Genomic DNA, 22506 nt, shown 5'->3' with positions numbered 1-22506 from the left:
TATGCAGAGTATTTAAAACCAATATGTCTCATGTTGTGACCATGAAATAAAACACTGGTTGTTTAGGCAAACGAAATAAGAGCTCAGTATGACCGAGCAACCAGAGTCCTTTCATATTTGTTTGCAGTCAAGCACCATGCAAATGAAGATTCACTAAAGATTAATTAAAGATTATTGATTGTATTCCATACAAATACAAGGAAAGATTCAAGTCAATCAAAAATCAACCTGTCCACATGTTCGAAAAAATTGACAATAAATATTATTGAAACGCTATGGAAATTTAAAATTGCTTATTTTTTTATATAGACTTACAATGACTGCATATATAGAGATCTGAATCCTGACACAAGTGTGAAATTCTGACCTCGGCTTAAAGAAAATATTATCATCTGGACCTTCCTAAATTTTAATTCAGTACCTCTGCTTTACATGATTTCCCTAATAGTAAGGGAGGCAGGGGTAGCTCAGTGGTTAAAGATTGGATTAATGTTTAGAAGGTCAGAGGTTCAAACCACCATCACTAGTTCACAAGTTCACACTATTGGGCCCTTAAGCAAGGCCCTTAATGCTCAAATATATAAGAATATAAGTCTTTGTGGATAAGGGTGTCTGGTAAACAGTGTTGGGTGTAACGCGTTACAAAGTAAAAGTACTTGAATTACTTTTTTGATGTAACGAGTAATCTAACACGTTAGGTCCGCCATTTAAGTACTGTATTCAGTTATTTAGTTATATTTTTTTAAATGTTACCCATTATTCAGACAATTTATGTAATCCGTGAGCCAGACATCAGTCGTTTCCTTAGTGTGTGTGTGTGTGAAGAAACCGCGTAGATGAGATAGGGGTATTAGTAGGTAACAGATTATGGGCCAAACTTTTCTGAGTGATGATGGTAGAATAATTATAAAGGTCTTGACTAAAACAACATGCATGAGGAATCACAAAGGAGGTTTAATTTTATACAATGGAAAAGTACTCGAACTAGTAACTTTGATCAGAAAGTAAAGCTGTAATGTAACTGATTACTTTTTTATGACAGTAATTTTGTAATGTAATTTAGTTACTTTAAAAAGTAACGTCCCCCAACACTGCTGGTAAACTGGTAACCAACTGCAGTTCACTTTATTTGTGTGCTTGATAGAAATAATAGTAATTTTAACTAAATAAATTGTTTGTGATTGTATGAGAAACTATTTCTTTTTCAGTATGAAATAAGTTATTTTTATAAGTATAGTTTTTCTGTTTTGAAAAAAAAATTTCTCGACCATAATCAATATGCAAATTCACCCATGACGTCACTTGTAGCGGGAGTTACTTTCCCCTGAAAAAAAAAACAGATGGCCGTGCTGGTTATTCAGCCTACACGTGTGTCACATTCCAAAAAAAACACCACATGACTGATTTAAATGAATAATATGTAATGTAATGAAGTTTATGTAGAAGATGTTTGGTACGTGTCTCATATTAAGCTAAAATCCCGCCGCTTTATTAACAAGCGTTATATCCAGAAGGAGGAGAAAAGCCCCAGTAATTCTATGCTAATTCATGTGGATTGTGCGGTGTGTGTGGTTGGAGTTAATGTCTCAGCGCACAGAAAGCCCTGACCTCGTTGCTCCTCCTCATTCATTCTGCTCGGTCTTCAAGCCGACCATTCTAGTGCACTTTATTGAAAAGGGACATTGAGAGCGAATCCCCGCCGCCGCGTCCTGTGTGCTTTGTCTGAGACGCGCAGTGCAGAAGCTGGCCTTTAAAGACGCGCTCAGCTGCGGGCCTGATCCTCACACACACACCATCACCATCACCATCCTCACACACTGCCAGGACCAGCTCACACACCACTGTCCTCAAAGATGGGTGAGTTGTTGTTATTATTATTATTATTATTATTATTGTTGTTGTTGTTGTTTGTTTTGCATTCATTCTGATTTAAAGTTTTTTTTAACGACTTCGTTTATTATTTTCAATTATTACTTTACATAATTCAAAGGCTTTATCAACCTGCTTGGTGTAACTTTGTATCGAGTTAACTGAGTGATATACGTCACGTGAGAAGTTGATTAAATAAAAACAAATTGAATGTTGAAGCGTTAAAACCATGGATGCTGGAATAAATTCCTGTACAAGCAATTGCCAGGCTTTGGTCTACAAAGTTATTCCACTTTTATGGAAGTCGTTTTAGCTTCAGTGTAATTGTAAAAGATCCAAGGCTCCCTCGATGCTGCCTGCACAAGCATTGATTTTCTCATTTCCACAAATAGCCCAAAGTTAAATTTACATTTATTGTCTGTAGAAATACAAGTTGCTGCGGATCTACAGCTGAACTAATACAAGGCCAGTCTGTAAAGAGGGTGATGATGGGGGAAAAAAACAAAATTTTTTTTTTGCTTTGTTTTATTTATTTTATTTTTATTTTTTTTACAATTGCTTTGATATCCTCAATTTAGACCTAAACCCCGCCATGCACCTCCTGTCCCACCCGGGGCATCTTTTGTGCGAGTATCCTTTTTTTGTGTTGTTGCATCCTGGGAAGGAAGGATCTACCAGCACTTCCCCCAGCACCCTTTCTGCGCCCGCAGTCACAAGCCATCCCCCTCCCCTCCCCTTTTCTCCCCTCGATGCCAGCTTTCAAAAGTTGATCTGTTTGTAACTGAGGTGGCTTTGGCCTTTTGTTTGCGTCAACATTGCGTGCCCTTGTGCCCCCGAGCTGCTCTGAGACAAAGAGCATTGTCAGTGGAGCCACAAAAGGAGACACTCTCCCTCAGTGCCACGGTCCTCCCTTTTTTCTCACACTCCGTGGGCTGTGGTGCACCCCGGCACTCACAATCCATTACAGAAAAAGCCCTTGCTTGCTTTGTGGCCTTTTAGATAAGAAGTTTTGTGGAGCCAACTGGTGCGACTGAATGCCTCAGTGTTCATATCATAGGACGCATATGCACTCATTGGAAATATAATGAATGGTATCTGTGTATTCGTTTGTACTGTTTTTAAATGACTGGTGTTGCCACTGATGAACAAGGAACACAATAGCTGATTTGAGCTGATTTGTATTTAAATTAGGCATGGAGTAAAACATAACAATAGTGCTGTTATAGGAACACATTACCAGCACTGAAGTCAAGATTTTTTGATAATCGCAAGTCCAAAAGGGTTTATTTTAATATCGTAGATTATCCATGAGACAAATAGTTTTCTGCTCCTTTTTTGAAATGTTGACACTGGAGACTCCTTTTTCATTGGTAAATACACACCTCTTTAAAGAAGCCTTCAAAATATTAACCTTTTATGTATTTTAGTTTTTCCTTCATTAAATGCGAACATGTTTATTTGCCTTAGATTAAACAGTGCATCCACTATACAAGTACCTGTGAAGGATGAAAGTTACAGAAAATTAATCAATGCTTAAATATGTTCATGAATTATAATCCTTTTAATAATTTTTTGGTCATTTCTGTAACTAAATTTCTCTTTGCCTTTCCTTATATACTGTACAATGAATCTGATGAGTATCTTTTTTTATTATTATTATTATATTTTTGATAAGAAGGTCACTCGGATAAAAAGCTACTAACAAATATGATAGTGAATTTTCAGGTAATTTGCTAGCTTAGGAAACAGAGACCATGAAGTTTCAAGAAAGCAAACAAGCACACCACAAGAAAAATCTAGAAAAAAAAGCACAGTTTGATAGAGAAAGTAAAAGCGTGTTTTTGTGTGTTGTAGGTTGTTACGATTGCTGCATGCGGTTTCTTGGAGGAATTCCGTACATGTCCGTGGTGGCAACTCTCCTCTGCTTCTCTGGCATCGCGCTGTTCTGTGGCTGTGGGCACCAGGCGCTCGCCGAGACCGAGAGGCTTATCGAGACTTACTTCGCTCGCAACCTGCAGGACTACATCGCTCTAGCCTACCTGTAAATGTCATGTAATTCACTTTTCATGTAATGGAAAGTGCTCGTCTAGGAATATATATATATATATATATATATTATATATTTGTATGTATGTGAGAGAGAGAGCATGTGAAACGTCTGCTTCTAACCTAAATGGACCCATTTATAATAAGTATCTGAAAGTAACCCATAATGATGTTCATTCTGCTGTGGAAGACCAAAATTGGTTCATTACTAGATCTCTAGAGACCCTTGATGCATATACTGTACGTCTTCATCCATGATGTCTTCATCCAGGATAATACAGTACATAGGATAAACATTTCTTCTTAATCTTTCTCTCTCTTTCTCTCTCTCTCTCTCACTTTTAGCATCGAGTATTTCCAGTACGTTATCTATGGCCTGGCCAGCTTTTTCTTTCTCTACTGCATTGCACTGCTGGCTGAAGGCTTTTACACGACCAGTGTGGCAAAGCAAACGTTTGGCGAGTTCAGAAGCACTGTGTGTGGGCGCTGTCTCAGTACGACGGTAAGGATTGTTGTTTTTTTTTGTTTGTTTTTTTTATGATTTATTAAAGATTTCTATAAAGGCTGCCAAAATGTTTGCTTTTTTTAAGTATAGAGTTTATTGGGATTATGTCCTTTTCATTTCTTTTCATTCCTGGCATGAAATTGCCTTTTTGTATGTAATATATTAAAACTCTGCTTGACAGAAAGCATCTGAAACAGTCCCAACGGTACAGTTTTTGAGAGAGAGAGAGAGAGAGTGTGTGTGTGTGTCAGAGAGATAAGGGACATCAGAAACACTCGGGTGCTGATTTTTATTCGCAGTTCATTGTGATCACGTATGTCCTGGCTGTCATCTGGCTGCTCGTCTTTGCTTTCTCCGCACTTCCTGTCTACTTCTTCTACAACATGGCTGCGACCTGTCGCACCATCGACTTTCTCTCCGAGACACCCTCAAGCATCAACCAGCTGTGCATGGATGCCAGACAGTTTGGTAATGAACTCACTCTTGAATCCTTTAATATCTTTATCACACTTGTTTTTTCCCTCCTGACAGCTCCGGGATTTGATTTGGCCCCTTGTAAGGCTGATTAAAATTCCAAGGTTGTCTTTTGGTTGCTGCCATAATATGTGTGAAATTAGCCGATTATTATGATATGATGTGTGCGTGTGTGTGTGTGTGTGTGTGTGCATGCACATGAAAGAGAGACTGAGCTCTGTTGTTTGACTTCTAAACCTGGGTACAAATGTATGAGAATCTGTTTGTTTCAAAACAACTCATCTATCATTATTGGAGATCAGTAAATGAGCTGTACATTCATTGCACATGGGGGGGAAAAGAAAGTACACCCTCGTTTAATTCTGTTTCTATTCATCAGTGTCTAAATAACAAATATCCTCAGATGACAACAGATTGTGATATGTAGTCACTCAAAAAAAAAAAAAAAAAAAAGGAAAACGGGTGACATTCAGAAAACAGGTGACAATAAATAATAAATAAGTACAGTCTCCCTACTTACTTAAACAATCATTAAGAGAGTAATTAGAAGCCAGGTGTTACTAATGAAATGCACAAGATTAGTGAATCACCTAGAAGTCTACTGCCTACTTTTATAAAATCCGAAATTTTTTAGATTGTTCTACATCATGCCAAGAAGAAACGACATCAGCCGTGACCTCAGAGAAGTTATTGTTGCTTTTGATCAATCTGGGAAGGGTTACAAGGCCATCTTCAAATCATTTGAAATCCACCATTCCATAGGAAGAAGGATTGCTTACAATTGGAAAGCTTTCAAGATAGTTGGCAGTCTTTCCGAGAGTGGGCGTCCCAGCCAATTTAGTCCAAGGTCAGACTGTTTAATGAGAGATCAGAAATATAAAGAAAAACCCAAGAGCTACTTTATGTACACTGCTATGAAAGAGTAGTTATCTCTTCCTGTTTTTAATTTTTTGCATATTTTTCCAACATAAATGATTTTAGATCATCAAACAAACGTAAATACAACATGCAGTTTTTTTTTTTTTAATGATTTCATTTATTAAGGGAAAAAAGCAGTGTAAACCTCCTGCACTTGCCACACCCGGGCCTGATTACTGCCAGACCAGTTGAATCAAGAAATCACTTAAATAGAACCTATCTGACAAAGTGTAAATCCTTTTTCACAGCACTGCTCCCTGAAGGCCTGTATGTTCTTTAACCACGTTAAATGTTTTACATGTCTGCGCAACTAGAAAAATACTAAACAGATATAGCTTTTATGGAAAGAAAGGTGGATGACTTGCATTCGTAACAGTCTGTTTGAACAAGCCACAAAAATTTTGAAGCATAATCTTTTTCACTGATGAGACCACGGGACAAAATGAACAATGTGTATCACCACAAACGCCTCATACCAACTGTCAAGCATGGTGGTAAAGGGTGAGGATTTGGGCTTGTTTTGCAGGCAAATGACCCAGGACAACTTGATTCAACGATGAAGTCAATTTTATATCAGAATATTCTTGAGCCAACGTGAAGTCACATGTTGAGAATTTTGGACATCTGAATGGCTTAAGTGGAAAATATTCATTGTGTTAGAAAGGTCAAGTCAAAGTCAGCCCCATTGAGATGCTGTGACAGGATCATACAAGAGCTGTGCATAAAGTAATGGGCTTAACTGTCAATGAAGTGAAGCTAGTTGGTTTCTTCTAAATGACCTGAGAATCTCTGACACATAACACTTTATATAGGGTGTACTTCCATATCCTACCCTATAGACCCTTTAGATTTCCCCACCTGGTTCCTGATTATTGGTTTTACTTTTTAGGAAGAAAAAAAAAATCAATGTTAAAATCAGTTTACACCTGAAGCTATTTGTTTATGGAAGTAGGTGTGGACCACACAATGGATGTTGAAGATTGCTATCTGCAACTGGCTTCTCCATGAAGTTATTTTTATTGTTATTGCATTGCATAACAAGAGCTTTATATATTTTCCAGGTTTACTTCCATGGAACACTGTGCCAGGAAAAGCGTGTGGAATGACCTTGTTCAATGTATGCAAAACAAGGGAGGTAAGTGTTTCCTGCAGGCCAAACATGATTCTGTTTCTCATAGCCAACCCTCAGAGGATCGGCCTCAGCGGTTTGCCCGAGATAGATCTGACATCAAACGTTAGCGCTTACAGCTCTGACTTGGTGAATCTCATTTTGCAGTTTTTCTTGACCTACGACCTCTACATTGCTGCCTTCGCTGGAGCCGGGATTACATTATTGGCTCTGGTGAGTAACAAGACCACAACCGGGGACTGAAATGCCTGCAAACAATTAGTCGTGTGTCCCAGTGACGGCACAACGCAGATGTGGGCGTAGAAGAATTCGAATCCTCCATTAGTTATGAGGTCAGCTGTGTCTGCCCAGGCTTAAAACAGCACAGCGGCTTTTGTCTGTTTTGTCTAAGATTTTTAACCTATTCGTCAGGAGTGTGAGAGTGTCATGAGTATATGACGTGTCTGCCTGGGACACATTGCATTCTAATTAGTGTTAGCACGGGCGTCAAAACCAGAAGCCATCGGGTAAGGATGAGGAAAAATGCAACAAAGTGTTCTACTGTTACAGGAATATAATCAACGACAGGGTGGTGTGATGCAAGCAAAGTTGATCGTTTTCCATTTTGTAGCCACTTGCCAAGCATTACAGGTTTTAAATTAATAATTGCATTTATTATTATGGAACATTAGCAGAACCAATTAGTTCCTGTTTTCACTTAACAGCTATGCCCTTAACAGCTTCCATTTTTATTTTACTAAGACATTAGTTCCAGCTTGTCATATTACAGACTATAGAAACCCGAATTGTCTATATTGTGAAGATTTTCCTATAGAAACTGTGGAAAACGTACAAACCACTACAAAACTACTCCTTTTTTCAACGGTAAATAAATAGCCGTTATAGAAAGCTGTACAGTGCTATAACAGTGATTAGATTTTTTTTCCCCCTGTTTTAAATAACAGTTTTAATCTGCATGTTATTAGATTTTGTATGTGGTCCTGTTACCGTAAAAACAACACTAAATTATAAAAAATAAGCATATGATTATAAACCTGCGATTGAATTACAGCCACTACTACTTTCCCTGCTACAGCTGTAGAACATGAATCAACGCCTACTGTACTGTGAGAATTCGCTATGCAGTTATAGTATGCCATGCTGTACTGGTACAGTAACATCAGTGTGTATTATCTACAGCCTGAGTTAGCATTGCTGTTTTATTTTCTGCGTCTTGTAATAGCGATACTGTTCTATATCGTTCTGGCTTCTTTTCTTTTTTTTTTGATGCTCACGTTCACTCCTGTTTTATTGTGTCCTCTTTCTCCTTTCTCTCTCTCTCTAGCTTACATATACAGTCTCCACAACCTATAATTTCGCTGTTCTACGCTATCTGGGGAGGAAAGGCTTAGGTGCACGGTGTTAAAGCGATCTGTCCTTTCCTGCAATCCATGCTGTTTGTATCCGCTGTGCACCGTATGGAAAGACCCACACCTACCCGTTCAACACCTCTGTTTCTCCTTAAGACTTTCTTCCTGTCTCACTGACACTTTATAACAGGCCAACTGAGTGTTGTTTTTTTCCTCTCTCTCTCTTTGTCCAGCAGGTAATGATGTAACACTGAAGCATAGAGGCTAGTAAATGGTTTTGTTCTGGAGGCAGGACAACAGACTATTTAATGACCATTGATTGTAATGCTGTTGATTACAGTGCCATAATTTTTTTTTTTAAAAGCTGTCTTAGTGCCTTTTCATGCCTGAAGGACAAATGACTCAGTTGGACAGGAAGCACAGGGTTGCATGATGTTTGGTAGAGGGTGTGTGATATCCTTTTTTTTTCTCTCCCTCTATTGTTTTAATATACCTTTTGCTGTTTATATTTTGTGATCTGAAAATAGCATTTTTGTGTTTTCTATACAAGTGCCTACATCCCTAAGTTGTGGGATGTTAGTTTTCCTCTGTACGCTGTAGCTGAATAGCCAATGTAGTTTATTTTTACATGCAATTAATGTTTTTTTTTTATTTTTTTTTTGTTAGACTTTTTTTATTAACAGAAATAACTGATTTTATCAGTCATTCATTGAGAAACTAATTAGATTTTTTTAAAGAACAAACTAGCATGTTACTATGGCCACAACCTTTCACATTTGGTCACCATGGTGTCCAGACATGCCAATATAGACTGACTTGCTGTGACCTCAGCACTTTTTTTTTTTTCTCATAGTCTAGAGAATAATAGTCACGCCTGGCTTTGAGACGGCATTGATCTGAAACTTGGGGGTGGACGAGCATCCATCAGAGCTATGAATGCGCGGGACAGCGTAGGCATGAGCTTGCAGGGTATAGAAAGAGACAGAAACCAACCCGAGGTTTCCTGAGGATTTCATTCCGACATTCGTTGTGCATCAAATTAAAATTCTTTTTCCCCCAGTTTAAAAATCATTTGATGATCCACTATTTAAACAATGAAGACATTTTTGAGTGCTCAGTCTCCCCCTAGTGTCAGCTTTGTGCATCTCAGAGGCACATTTCGTCTTGTTCATCTAGGGAAAAAAAAAAAATGTATTCCGTCTATATCCCTAAAACTATCGGGAGAAAATTGTAGTTATTGTGTAACACTTGTAGGTAGATTTTTTTTTTTTTTCTTCTTTTTACTAATCCTTATTTACACTGTATGCATCAAATTGTTGTTTAATGCTACTAGCAATATTTGTTAGTGTTTAAGTCACATGAGTGAAGTTTTTCCTTTTTTTTGGAGGGCAGGGTAGATTTTGGTAATAAATAAAGAAAATCAGTAGGGGTGAATCATTCTCTGTGAGAAAAGCGACTTCAATAAGAGTAAATCCATCAGGGTTCGTGTCAAGATCTGGGGAGGTGTGGAGAGTTTCTTTTTCTCGTCGGCAGATTCACTGTCACATGCTGCTGGCCGAGTGGCAGATCCTGCTAAGATACAAGCGCTACAGAGTGAAAGAGGAGAAGAGCGATGTGCTGTGCAGCAGGATATCGAAACGCCACAGTGGCAGTATCACTTCTCCCTACGCCTCCAAACCTGGTGATGATTTCTCCTGTTAGCATGATTTCTCAGAAATGCCCAGGGCCAGTTTTTTAAGTTAAGCAAATATTTTTTAGTTTGGGATTGTAATCAGAAAGACTGATGTTTGAGTCCTGGGATTTTTTTTTTGTTGTTTATTTAATTTAAAGTACATTGTAATTTTGAGATCCTTGTAAAAATACACTTTGATGGTCCTTCAGATGGCTTTGTAGATTTTAATTCCCCCCTCAATGACAATGAAACAAATCACACAAAGTCAGTCAAGTGTAAGGTTTATTGACACTAATGCTGGATATTTGCCAATTAATTTGTTTGTAAACAAAAGCAGCCTTGGCTGCCTTTATTGCAAAGACGTATACAATGCCAGACACCGGACTGGATGGTTGAGGAGTTAAACAGCCATTCTCAGGCATCGTTAAACAAGTTGTGATCACGTTAAGAGAAAATACTTTGCCAGAGTTATGGTGTAAAACATCATAGCAGTTTTGATGAACATCAAGTGCAACTCTTACAACATTTGACATTAGTTGAGAAGCCAGCGCTTACAGTCAGTGCAGTAATAAATAAGTGAACACATATGCGGATTTACAAAGCAATAATTTTCCGTAAAGTAATATGCAAATTCTGCATTCCAAAAAGTAGACATGGGTTATTGCAGAGTACCAGTAACTTAGATTTGGGTTAACAAAGAACAAAAACAATTACACTAGCTTTTTAAAAAAAAAAATCATTAAAACAATTTTAATATATGTATCCCTAGAATGAACTCCAAACAAGGTAATAACATCATCCAAAATCACAGTGAACACAACAACTTCAGGTACCTACAGTAAGTCTAAAAATGCCATCAGCCATCTTATCCAATACAGACAATAAATATAGGGAGCAAACATGAGAGGAAAAACAACGTCCATTGGAACTGATGCTTTTTCACAGTGAACCATTCTCGTTAACCAATTGTGATGAAGTGGACGGAGACCCGCGTAGGCTGCTGTATGAACCATTTGCAGGAAGGTGGCAGAAAGCGTTGTGGAGGTTACATGTGAGAGCAAGCGAAGGCAAGGACCATGCTTTAGATTAATACAATACTTAAGTTAGGAGAGTAAACTTCGAAGGATTGAAGAATGTTTGCTTAAATATAGGCAGCGATAGATATAGTACATATCAAATCATTATCGGATCTGATTTATTCTCAAAAAGGCGAGGTTAATATCTAATCTGATATTGTTAAACATATTAACAATGTCAAAATCTTGTGTGCTAAATGCATCTGAATATGCAAGACTGTGCACAAGAACATTTTTGCAACACTATAAAAATTAAATTCAAGACGCCAGAGCAAATGTGCTTTTTTTTCACATTCAGATTAGCAAACAGTTATTACTAGGTAATGATTTTGCCATTTAAAGGCAAAAGGCAGCAAAACAATGTGAGCTGACCCGGAGCACAAGTGCTCCTGAGGGTCAACTGCTACACAAGTGCAATTAGTACTGACTTAAGACCGACTTTTCGAACTTTCCTAGGCTATGATGTGAAGCGCTGAAAGTGAACACGTGATCGAAACCGATTTTCAACATGAGACAGCCCTTATTTTTGATGTGACTGAGAGCTGGTACATGTTTCTGACACGATCATGCCGATGTCAGACGATAACCTTAAAGATCAACCTGGTCAAATAGTACCATAATAGCATTTGTACCTAAGAAAGAAAGAACAGAAACTTAAAATGTGTCATGGAAGGTAATTTACACATCACCAGTCTTCCAGTTGTATTTACACAAACTGAAATGTAGCACAAAACACAGAAGTAGAAACTCTGTGGTTAGGCTAACGTACAACACGGCAAGCAGAAACACAGACTGTCTGATAAACCACCTTCATAAAAAGCGAAGCTTCAGAATGACGACTTGTGCAACAAGGTATATGTACTTTTGGGGAAATGAAAGCTTCACGAAGCATGTCTAAGCCCCGTGACCTCCAGAAAAAGAAAGCAAAGAAATCAGAACCCCCACTGCACAAGAGCCTTTGGCAGGAAGAAGTTACACTACTGCGTACCGTTGACACTACGTGTGTAATTTCGCTACACAAGCAAAGTTATGCTGCAGCCTTATCGTACCCCTTTGCCTTTTGTGAGTGTAGGCAAAGATTAGGCTCATCCAAAAGGTTAATGCAAAACAGCAAAGACTTTTTATCCTTAGATGTTCTGGTGTGATGTCCTATACACACGCGCGCACACACATATATATTATATATACACATACATACACACACTACACCATAGCAGTGATACTGCAAGGGTAGTTGTGTTGCAGATCGTACTCAATTAAAGCCAGTGTACCGTCACATTAAGGATACACCCCTCCTCCATCATACAACTGGATCTTTTACAAATGTAGGCAGAGAAGCAGACTATAAAATACTGTACCAGTGACAATGTACTTAAAGAGAATTCCTCCAACATCGGTACCTAAATAAGCCTGGGAATTCCTCAAGGCCTCAAGCCTACACACTCCATCTACTCCCTTTTTATTATATTGACCTTCGCAGGAGTAGGCAGTGATGAGAAGGATCTAGAAGGTTAACGCCATTTGAAGCCTTAAATCTCGGTGCGCTCCTCAGCAGCAGGAAGAGCGCGGTGCCTTGCGATTCCCGTGCAGGTCAATAGTGCTTCCGAGCAAAGTGTGATCGACGTGATCCTCGCAGGCCAGCACTTCACGGACAGCGGCCTCGAAGGCAGCGCTTACATTGGTGTCATCTTTCGCACTGGTCTCAAAATACGGGCAATGGCCGTTCTCCCGGCACCATGCGCGCGCCTCCTCCTCGGGCACCTGCCGTTCACCGTCCTCGACCCTGTCCACTTTGTTTCCTAACACGACAAAGGGGAAGCGGTCGGGCTCGCGGACATCCGAGTAGCGCACAAACTCTTGCTTCCAGGCACTGAGGTTGCGGAAGCTCTGTGCGTCGTCCACAGCAAATGTCAGTAAACAACAGTCGGCGCCACGGTAAAAAGGTGTGCGTAGGCTCCTGAAGCGCTCTTGGCCAGCAGTGTCCCAAATCTGCAGCGTAACGGGACGCGCGTCCACTTCCAGGTCGCGGTTCAGGAATTCTACTCCGATAGTGTGGAACGAGTGCGAGTCGAAACGGTCGCTCACATAGCGGTTCATCAGCGAGCTCTTGCCCACGCCGCCGTCACCGAGCAGGATGACCTTTAGGAGGAGGCTCTTGCCGCTCATGGTGCCAGATACGGCAGGCTTAACGTGACCTAAACAGACACACAAAAATATATAGACTAATTAATAGAGTTTGAATCTTGCTGTAAACAATTCCCACACTGGGTTCTTTATTCATAGTTCTCTGTACAAACCACACGTCAATTTATGACCAATAAAGTTAATAATATTAAATGTAGTGTCTCACAAGTGTACTCCGCATTGCTTTAAAAAAAAAAGAGAAACACACACACTCTCTAACCTGGTTGCAAATTGACACCCAGCATGCTGAACAAATCTGTACAGGAGAAAGAGCCGTGATCTAAACAGCTTTGTGTCTGGTGTTTTTATCTGTATTGGATGAGACTTTGGACAGGGAAACTCCCTCGTATAGGAGACGCAGAGATTGGTTATTAACCATGTTTTGTATTTCACATAAGAACCAAGGAGTATGAAGTGTAAACAAATTAAATAATCAGTCCAGCGTTTTTACTTGCTTATAATGGAAGTCTAAGGGCACTTGTTGAATGTAATCGATACGTTTTTGCATTTATTTAAAATTCTAATCTATTCATGTCAGAAAATGCATGTGAAACTTAATCAAGGTAATCAAGGTCAGGTGTCTCATAAAAGGTAAAAACCAGGAATGCACAGGGTTAGCAGGCCCTCCCTTGCTTCCCAAACATTTCTGGTCTTCATCACACACAGTTTTATAAAAGTGTGAGATGCATAAGTTCATTCAGTTTCCCTAAGATCTTGAAAAGAGAGTTATCAATGCTCGTCAGATTAGAATAGGTTTCAAAATAACCTAACCAAGTAATCCACTGTAAGGCAAGTAATGTCCAAATGAAGCAAATTTAGCCCTACTGCTACTCTGTCATGAATGCAAAGAATATTCCAGGAAGCTACTAAGGACCTACAGGCCACTCCTGCACTGAGTAGTATGTTTATCAGTAACACACTAAACAGAATAGCAAGGAGGAAGCCACTACTATCCAAAACAAACACTGCCACCTGTCTGAAGCTTGCTCAAAACCATGAGGATTAACCAGAAGTTCTTGTAGGTAGAAAGTTTACTCAGTATACATACTAGAGCCATGATGGGACTGCTTGCTTTATGTATGAAATCCTGGCCACTCAGATGTCTCCTTTAATGACCAATACAAGTAGAAATAGCTTTATTGCAAGTAGCAATAGCTCCCGGCTGAGTTCCTGTAATGTACAAGCATCTATAAGGCATTCCACTTGCTGAATGTTCAGGAATGACGGCAGTGGGCTCCAGTGAGCCACCTCGGCCGAGATAGGCATTTACAAATGTATGGCGTTCTTTAAAAACACAAAGAGGTCACAACAGACATTAAAAGCTGAGATTCACATACTTTTTCTGACAAAGATATTTATTTTGGATAACTTTGCTTAATAAATAAAAGTAAAAACTAAAATGTTTAATTTGGATATCTAGAAACCTGATTTAAAATTTAATTTATTCAAATTTTTTATCTGTATAGTGCTTTTAACAATGGTTATTGTCGGAAAGCAGCTTTATAGAATGAAAATAAATTTATGGAAATGTGTATGAAATGTGAGGAAATTTGTATAAATCAAAATGATCAGATTGTCCCTAATGAACAAGCCAAGGGCGATGGTAGCAAGGAAAAACTTCCTGAGATGTCACTCCCTTGAGAGCAACCAGACTTAACAGGAAACCCATCCTCATTTGGGTGCAAATCTATGAAGAAATACAGAAATCTGTACTTCATAGCTGCTCAACTAAACACTGAGTGCAAACGTTTGGACACACCTTCTAATTCCATGGTCTTTTACAGTTTTATCATAGTTTTGCAAATGCACTTTCCAATACTGTTCTTGCAGGTACTATTTGAGAACAGCTGAGCTTTTTGTCTCAATATAACTTATGAATTTTGTGCTCATAATGGTTTTGAAAAAAAAATCTATATTTTTTATAGAACGCCGTAATTTAACCTAAACTTGTATCCAAACTGGTACCTTATCTGTAGTAGTAGAATTTGTGGTGATCACATTTAAAATATTTAATGTTAGCCAGCAACTGTCCAAAAGCAATCATTAAGCACAATCACAATGAGTGTGAGTGAGTCTAAAGTGAAAATTAGCTTGTTTAAGCAAGTTTGTTTGGCGGAAAAAAATCCTTTGTATTAGTAACTCTGAAACAAAAGATATTAGAGATGGGAACCACCAGTGGCCAGCCGATATAAATATAATATGAATAAATATAAAGATTCGGTAATACACTTCTTTAAAATTTTGTTACAATTGTAAACAAACTTGCCATATAAGATGCTCCTATCACACAGGGCGCTGTGCCGCCTGCCAATGTGTGAATAGTTTAGAGTGCACCACCACTGTAGGATTATAAAATAAATAAAAGATTTTACTATAACAAATGACAACATTCCAAAATTGATTTAGTAAAATTGTTTTCAAAATTTCAGTAATCAGTGAATGTGGTGAAACATAAATTGTCATACAAAAGAATTGCGATACATCACCAAATCGAATTTGATTTTGTAAAGCTGCTTTGCGACAATGACCCTTGTTAAAAGTGATATATAAATTAAAGTGAAATGAATCGGATATTTATCAGCTCTAGGAGAAATTGTCAGTTTTATCCCAATAGGTAATCTTACTGACACTGCAGTACAGCAGCAAGATGCCAGGTGATCTATTGACACTTAGTGCTTTTTTTTTTTTTAACTAAGTTTCTTAGATTAAAGGTAGACCAATATCTGTGAACAGAACTAAGCTTTGGGTACATAACAACAATGAGTCAGTAAATAAGGACGATAAACAGGAAACAGATGGGATTCGCGCATGCGCAGACACCACTGACAAGTACCTACTGTTTTTAGCTTGCGGTTGCTAAACCCGTTTTAATTATTACGTCTGTGTTATATACCAAAAAGAGCCTAAATTATCATAGCACCTTTAATATCATTTTAAAACATTTGTAACAGAATTTTCGCTAAATTAAACTCGTAAACCCTAAAACACTAGCATTACTGTTAGCCAGCTACAGTACACCGCAGTGCTCATTACCGGCGAGGAATATACTGACCCTTAACGACATACAAGCCGTCAGGATTATACACTTACACCAACTAAATATATTTAACTACAACGGTATCCTCTATAACCAAATATTTTAACAACATTTTATATGTTTATGCACTTTTCCCTACTGAGATGTTCTCGTAGTTACCTCATTATGTATACAGCGTCCCTGTTGCTGAGATTTGACGCGCTCGCGCTCCTGCCTGCGTGTCCCTCACTCCACCGTGACTGTCTCCTCCTGGTCCTAAAGTCCAACAGGTTCTGGAAGGATTGAATTACGTTACAGTTTTGTGTAGCAAAAACAAAAGCATTTAAAATACAAATTCTAAATAACACCATAACATTCCAAATTATATTAAATTATATTACATTCAATTTTTGTGTATTGTCTTCTTTTCTTGGTTAGTCTCCTGTTTTTTTCCCCTTGTGATGTGCCTCCAGGACGCTAGTGGGCGATAGAGCAACATGTCTACAGCTACACGTCAGTTCAGGTTGAGCATCCCTTTAGACGCCAAAGAAGTAATGAAAGTCAGTTTTACCCTCACTGCGATCCCGTCTCGGTTGTTGTTTTGTTGTTGTTTGTCAACACGGAAGGATCAGATGAGGTGAAGCTAGATGCGGTTGATTTAAAGAAAGGTAAGGAAATCCACGGTGTTTGTTGTCTTGAGATGCAGGGATACTTCTTCCAGTGTGTGTGTGTGTGTGTACATGATTAGTGATCAGTTCTGCAGATGGCTGTTCCATAAAGTCTCTCACCTTTGATATCCTGGACATGGGATTTAAAAAGGTTTGGTAAATGATTTGTCTCCTAATGACTTTTAATTCCAATTAGATGTCCAGATGATACGTTTCTTTCCAGATGTTGTATGTAACACATCTGTCAGAACCCTTAAAGTTAATTAGATTATTTAAGGAATATAATATTTATGAATATTTAAGAATATTCATAAAAATAAAGATTGATACTGTTATCGTAGTTACCTTCCACATCTATCTATAAAAAGTGTAATTTTGGAAATAGTTTTGTGCAGCCTGTACTTATAGTATGCTAATTAGGCCCAACCTTCCTTTTGTGGTACTAATATCACATGACCTGAGACCTTATTAATGTCTCATGACCTGAGACCTTAAAAAAAGCAACAACAAAAAAAGTATGCAAGCTTATAACGGATTCTGCCAAAAAAAACTTCACTGGTTTAAGTTCATGACATCTTTCACATGACTGTTTCATCTGCATGCTCATTAATATTCATGAGCGTATGTCAAAGATAGGCGTGTCCACAGTATCAGATGTGTCTGTGTTCAATCATTTCACTGTTTATACAACACAGTGTATTTGCTGTAGTGATTTTATTTTTTATAATTTTTTTTTTTCATTTCATTTTAACATGCATTCTTACACACATCATATACATTTTTGAGAACCATGTATGGTCTGTGTCAAACTCTAAGCAATCTCTAAGTTTAATGCAAATGTATTTAGTCCAGAGCATTATATGTCTATACAGTAATTAAAAAATGCAAGATGTTAACTTCTGGCGAGTTCTTTCTAATTACAAGAGTTTGTGATTATTTTCCAAAAGTTTTTGGAAGAGATTTTTGATATAGAATACTGTAATTTAATTTTACTCTCTTCCTTGTGTTCTTCTTCTTCCTCTTCTTTCTGCTGCTCCTGTTAGGACTCGCCACAGCGGACCATTTGTCTCCATCTAACACTGTCTATCACATCGTCCTTTGTCACTTCAATTTCCTGCTTGTTCTTCCTCACCACATCCATAAACCTCCTCTTGGGCCTTCCTCTTCTTCTCCTGCCTAGCAGCTTCTTCTCTAACATTCTCCTCCCGATATGGGTTGGACATGTGCATCCCTCCTCTGCACATGTCCACACCATCTTAATCTGGCCTTTCTCACTTTGTCCCCAAACCATTCTACCTGCACTGTCCCTATAATATACTCATCCTAGATCCTTACCATTCTTGTCACTCCCAAACTAAATTCAGCGCTGCTTCCTGTCTTCTTGTCAGCAGCAACATCTTCAAACCGTACAGCATTGCTGGTCTCACTACCGTCCTGTAAACCTTTCCTTTTCATTCTTGCCGATACATTTCTGTCACCATCCTTGTGGATCTGATGTTAGCGTGTTTAATCTTCCATGCTACTACCTTACTGTTTCCTCTTTGATCTGATCTTATGGTGCTAACTCTTACACTCTCTCTGTCTCATTCTTTCTCTAAGTCTCGCTCTCTTCCCCTCCCTCAAGCTAACACCTCCTGCTTTGTTTTTGGATGAACATCTGTACAACTTTCACTGTTTGTTCTTCAGGATTTCACCAGGACATGTTAAAATGGCTTGTGTTCTTTGTAGTAACAGATGTACATGACACCAGATGTTCGGCTTAACTTATAAATACCCTGTCTTTTCCTGTTAATATATGGAAACCTTTCTCACAGACAACGTGTTTGTCCGTGTTTCTCTTGGCACCAGTTATTGAACTGGGGTATTGACTAAGGAATTGGGGTATTGACTGAGGTTTTAATATAACCAAAGATCATTTTTGACTCACGTTTTTCGCTAGCACATGTTGCCTCATTTATCAGAAGCGTATCCCTCAGTGCTTATGAATTGGAACACATTTTACAGGTTTTTTATGAGTTCAAAACAAAAGTGTGTTATTATGAATCAGTGTATTACATCTTCAGTGTTGTTACCATTCTCTATGCAAACTAATTTTCTCATTACCATTTCAATTAAATTTCACTGAGACGGATCAATTTAATTTCTTTCCTGTTCAGATGGCTGTCGAGGCCGGGCTTGTGCTTTGCTTGTGGTTTTTGCAGCTTTGTGTGCTGCCATGCTCAGGACAGGAGCCAGTAGACCTGGGTGCTTTCCAGCCCCAGAGTGCTCTCACCGACATGGAGTTTGTTAGCGTGAGCTCCTACCGAGGCCCGGGCAACTCTGACACCCGCAAGAACAAGGAGCTGCCCATTCTGCTGTGGTGGAGTGCCAACCTGTTCCCACACTTTCCAGGGGATACAGAGCGTGTAGACTGCGCTCGCTCATCCTGCCTGGTGACACGAAACCGCAAGGTCCAGCTACACCGTCGGACAGCCTCAATCATCTTCTATGGCACGGATTTTCGTGCATATGAGGCACCGCTGCCCCGCTTGGCTCACCAAACCTGGGCGCTGTTCCACGAAGAGTCACCAATGAACAACTACATACTGTCACATGGGACTGGAATCCGCCTCTTTAATTACACAGCTACGTTCCGCAGAGAGTCGGACTATCCACTAACGCTGCAGTGGCTGCCGTCTCTCAACTACTTGGTTCAGCAGCCCTCTGTCTCTCTGGAGGAGAAGAACCGCTGGAGAAAAGCTGGACTCGCCCCTGTGTTGTACATGCAGTCTCACTGCGACGTGCCCTCAGACCGCGACCGCTATGTCCAGGAGCTTATGAAGTACATACAGGTAGGAACTGGAGGCCGAATGAGATTAATTAACTCGTTTCCCAATTGGATGCATTGTATTTGCTCAATTGTGTCGCATCGTTTTAAGAACTGGACAACAGCAAATAAAAATATAATTCCGAATAACAAATGGCTATTTGTAAACTTTGTAAATTCACAAATTGTAATCAATTATGCTTAGTTTACTAAGAAAAGTGGCAATAAGAGACCACATTAAGCTCATCTCGGCTCATCATATACTACAGTTCTGTTCATGTAAAACCTAAAATGATCGTTTTATCTCTTCTTACCTGATCAGCTTTTAACTTTCTTTGCAGGTTGACTCCTATGGAAAGTGTCTCAATAACAAGCCTCTGCCTGAGTATCTAGAGGACACCAGCACAGCCACGGGTGAGGATCAGCGTTTTATGAGCTTTGTGGCTCGTTACAAGTTCCACCTCGCCCTGGAGAACGGACTGTGCCCCGATTACATGACTGAGAAACTGTGGCGGCCCATGCACCAAGGATGCGTGCCCATCTACAGAGGCTCGTCCTCTGTAGCTGACTGGCTCCCGAACGAGCATTCTGCCATTTTGATCGATGATTTCTCCTCTCCACAAGAGCTAGCCAAGTTCATCTTGGATTTGGATGAAGACGACGCCAAGTATTTGCGTTACTTGGAATACAAGACACCAGGTAAGGTAACCAACCTCCGCCTCCTAGAAGGCCTTCAGAACCGAGAGTGGGGCATCAATGACATGAGCAAGCCCAACTACTTGAATGGCTTTGAGTGTTACGTGTGTGACCGGGAGAACGAACGGCTGACGGCAGCAAAGATGCACAGACGAGATCCTGACAAGTATCCAGCACCAGAACCAAAGATGGCCAACAATACGCACATGGGATGTCCCCTGCCTAGGCCTGGGTATGGAGGTGTAGAGGAGATGGACTCTAATGATAGGTAATGTCACTTTTTTTTTTATTTGGTTATTTTATTTATTTCAAGGAAGAAAGCTGATTTCTTTTAAGTTCTCAAATGAGGTTTTTTTTTTTTTTTATTCCAGCGAGTTGATTTCCATCTAAGCCATAAGGCCTAATTATTAAAATTATTACTAAAAGGATGAAAATATTTTATATTTAATAGATCTAGAATATGAGAGTTTTACTTTGTTAATTCATTTTTTTTTTTTTATTATGTTTTTACGATATTCTAATTTTGCATGTTAAAGATTTAAAGTGAATATTTCTATGACTTAAACAAAGACCAAAACTTACAATTTTACATCATTTGCTGGACTTGGTGGAATTCCGAGATGGGAGAAGTAGGTTCTTAAGATTTTCCTGTTCGAGAATTTCGAGCTGTGACATATGATCTTGTAGACAGCCTAGACAGGTTTTAAACGCCTATTCTGAAACTGCTGTTATGTGAGTAGCAATGTTAGAAACATTTCTACAAGGTTTTATTATAATATAATAATAATATAAAGCAGCCCAGAAGTCTTGAAACACATGCAAACCCACAAATGCTGTAAAATTCAGCAGCAACGTCTCTATATGAAGAATCTTGTCATGTGTGCATGAGAACCGATTCTAAGTCATCTTGGGTCATAATTAAAAAGAAAAAAAAATGATGTTAAGTCTTTCGGCTGCTGCCACAGCGGACCATCTGATCTGCACATAACTTGGGACCGGTACTGCATCCAGTGGCTGGGGTTTAGGCATTGGGTGGGAATTGAACTGACTGATTTCTAGTTTGATTTGAAGATTTAGACAAGAATTTTTCTTCCTCCCCAGTTGTGTCTAGATTAAAAACTGTGATGATCAGATTAACAATACACTGTACATGTCTTAAAGATAAATAATTTTAAACTTAAATCAAGACTCTCATAGGATATTTAAAAAATCAGGTTAAGAATGGTTACATGAATAATCATCTAATTGTCCAGATTGTTCTCATTGTTAGTTCTTAAGGCACTTATTAAAGACCACTGTAGGAATAGGTATAAAGCAAAACAAACTCTGATCCTCTCTCAACTCTGTGTGTTTTTGTTTAGCTGGCTCCAGATGTGGCCAGAAGACTACTGGCAGAGTCTGGACCAGGCAGATGGATTGTTGTCACTGCTACATCACAACGAGTCTGACCCCGGACTGCTATGGCAACACATTCACAGAATGGCCGCGAGCCGTCATGGCCAATGACATGAAATTCCCTCCGAGAATGTTACCTCGTGAACATTTAAAATAAAGGACTACCTTAACTGTGCCAAACAAACTCGTACCAAAGACAGAATACACAGAACACTAAAGAGCAATTGTAAAGTGCAATCATGTTTGACTCGTTAATGGGTCATACAGCTACGGGCCAAAACCAGGAAGCAAAAAAAAAAGTCACTTTGTTAACAGTAGGCATATCACATCTTTACATTTAATCTGTAGATGATTAGTTTGTGTTTTGACATTATTTGCAGTGTTATAAGAGGGCTGTTTAAATCGTAATTGGAAACACATTCGAACATGATCTGCATATGAATAGGATCATTCTGTTTCTGTTTATCAGTGCAGCTGTTATGAACAAGCCCTTACGTGCTTTATGAATAATTTATTTTTCAGGAAGCTGAACTTGACATTTAGATTCAGCTGCTGTTCTTGTCAAATAGAAAACTGCTTTGTGTCTTCCAGGCATTTTTAGCCTTTTAAATGTGTGCATATGTAAACATTTTGATACCAGTATTCTATATAATATTTATTTATTTGCTACACTGTGGAAAGCAGAACAATTAAAGAGATATAT

General features: G+C 38.9%; 3 protein-coding genes across 6 annotated transcripts; 2 read left to right on the top strand and 1 right to left on the bottom strand.

Moving 5' to 3' along the window:
* The first annotated feature begins 1586 nt into the window (after positions 1–1586).
* Positions 1587–10170, top strand: plp1a (proteolipid protein 1a). Of its 3 annotated transcripts, none has more exons than XM_053505374.1 (7): positions 1587–1857; positions 3724–3910; positions 4261–4417; positions 4720–4888; positions 6874–6947; positions 7089–7154; positions 8266–9885. In XM_053505374.1, the coding sequence occupies exons 1-7, from the start codon at positions 1854–1856 to the stop codon at positions 8344–8346; spliced, it is 738 nt and encodes a 245-aa protein (XP_053361349.1). In that variant the 5' UTR covers positions 1587–1853; the 3' UTR covers positions 8347–9885. The 3 variants fall into 3 exon arrangements, with proteins under 3 accessions (XP_053361349.1, XP_053361348.1, XP_053361347.1); XM_053505373.1 differs by having other exon boundaries at positions 1595–1857; positions 9771–9993; XM_053505372.1 differs by having other exon boundaries at positions 1633–1857; positions 9824–10170.
* Positions 10171–10691: 521 nt separating this feature from the next.
* Positions 10692–16677, bottom strand: rab9b (RAB9B, member RAS oncogene family). Of its 2 annotated transcripts, XM_053505376.1 has the most exons (3): positions 16640–16677; positions 16419–16531; positions 10692–13233 (listed from the first exon to the last, which is right to left on the bottom strand). In XM_053505376.1, exon 3 carries the CDS (start codon positions 13202–13204, stop codon positions 12587–12589), a length of 618 nt encoding a protein of 205 aa, XP_053361351.1. In that variant the 5' UTR covers positions 13205–13233; positions 16419–16531; positions 16640–16677; the 3' UTR covers positions 10692–12586. The 2 variants fall into 2 exon arrangements, with proteins under 2 accessions (XP_053361351.1, XP_053361350.1); XM_053505375.1 differs by lacking the exons at positions 16419–16531; positions 16640–16677 and adding an exon at positions 13443–13513.
* Positions 16678–16761: 84 nt separating this feature from the next.
* fut11 (fucosyltransferase 11 (alpha (1,3) fucosyltransferase)) lies at positions 16762–22502 on the top strand. Its single transcript, XM_053505371.1, has 4 exons — positions 16762–16906; positions 19063–19737; positions 20054–20676; positions 21770–22502. The coding sequence occupies exons 2-4, from the start codon at positions 19063–19065 to the stop codon at positions 21912–21914; spliced, it is 1443 nt and encodes a 480-aa protein (XP_053361346.1). The 5' UTR covers positions 16762–16906; the 3' UTR covers positions 21915–22502.
* The last annotated feature ends 4 nt before the right edge of the window (positions 22503–22506 follow it).

This window comes from Clarias gariepinus, chromosome 10 (assembly GCF_024256425.1).
Source record: "Clarias gariepinus isolate MV-2021 ecotype Netherlands chromosome 10, CGAR_prim_01v2, whole genome shotgun sequence".
NCBI classification, from domain to species: domain Eukaryota; kingdom Metazoa; phylum Chordata; class Actinopteri; order Siluriformes; family Clariidae; genus Clarias; species Clarias gariepinus.
The sequence above is the reverse complement of the archived record's forward strand: the minus strand, read 5'-3'. Positions and strand labels throughout refer to the sequence as shown.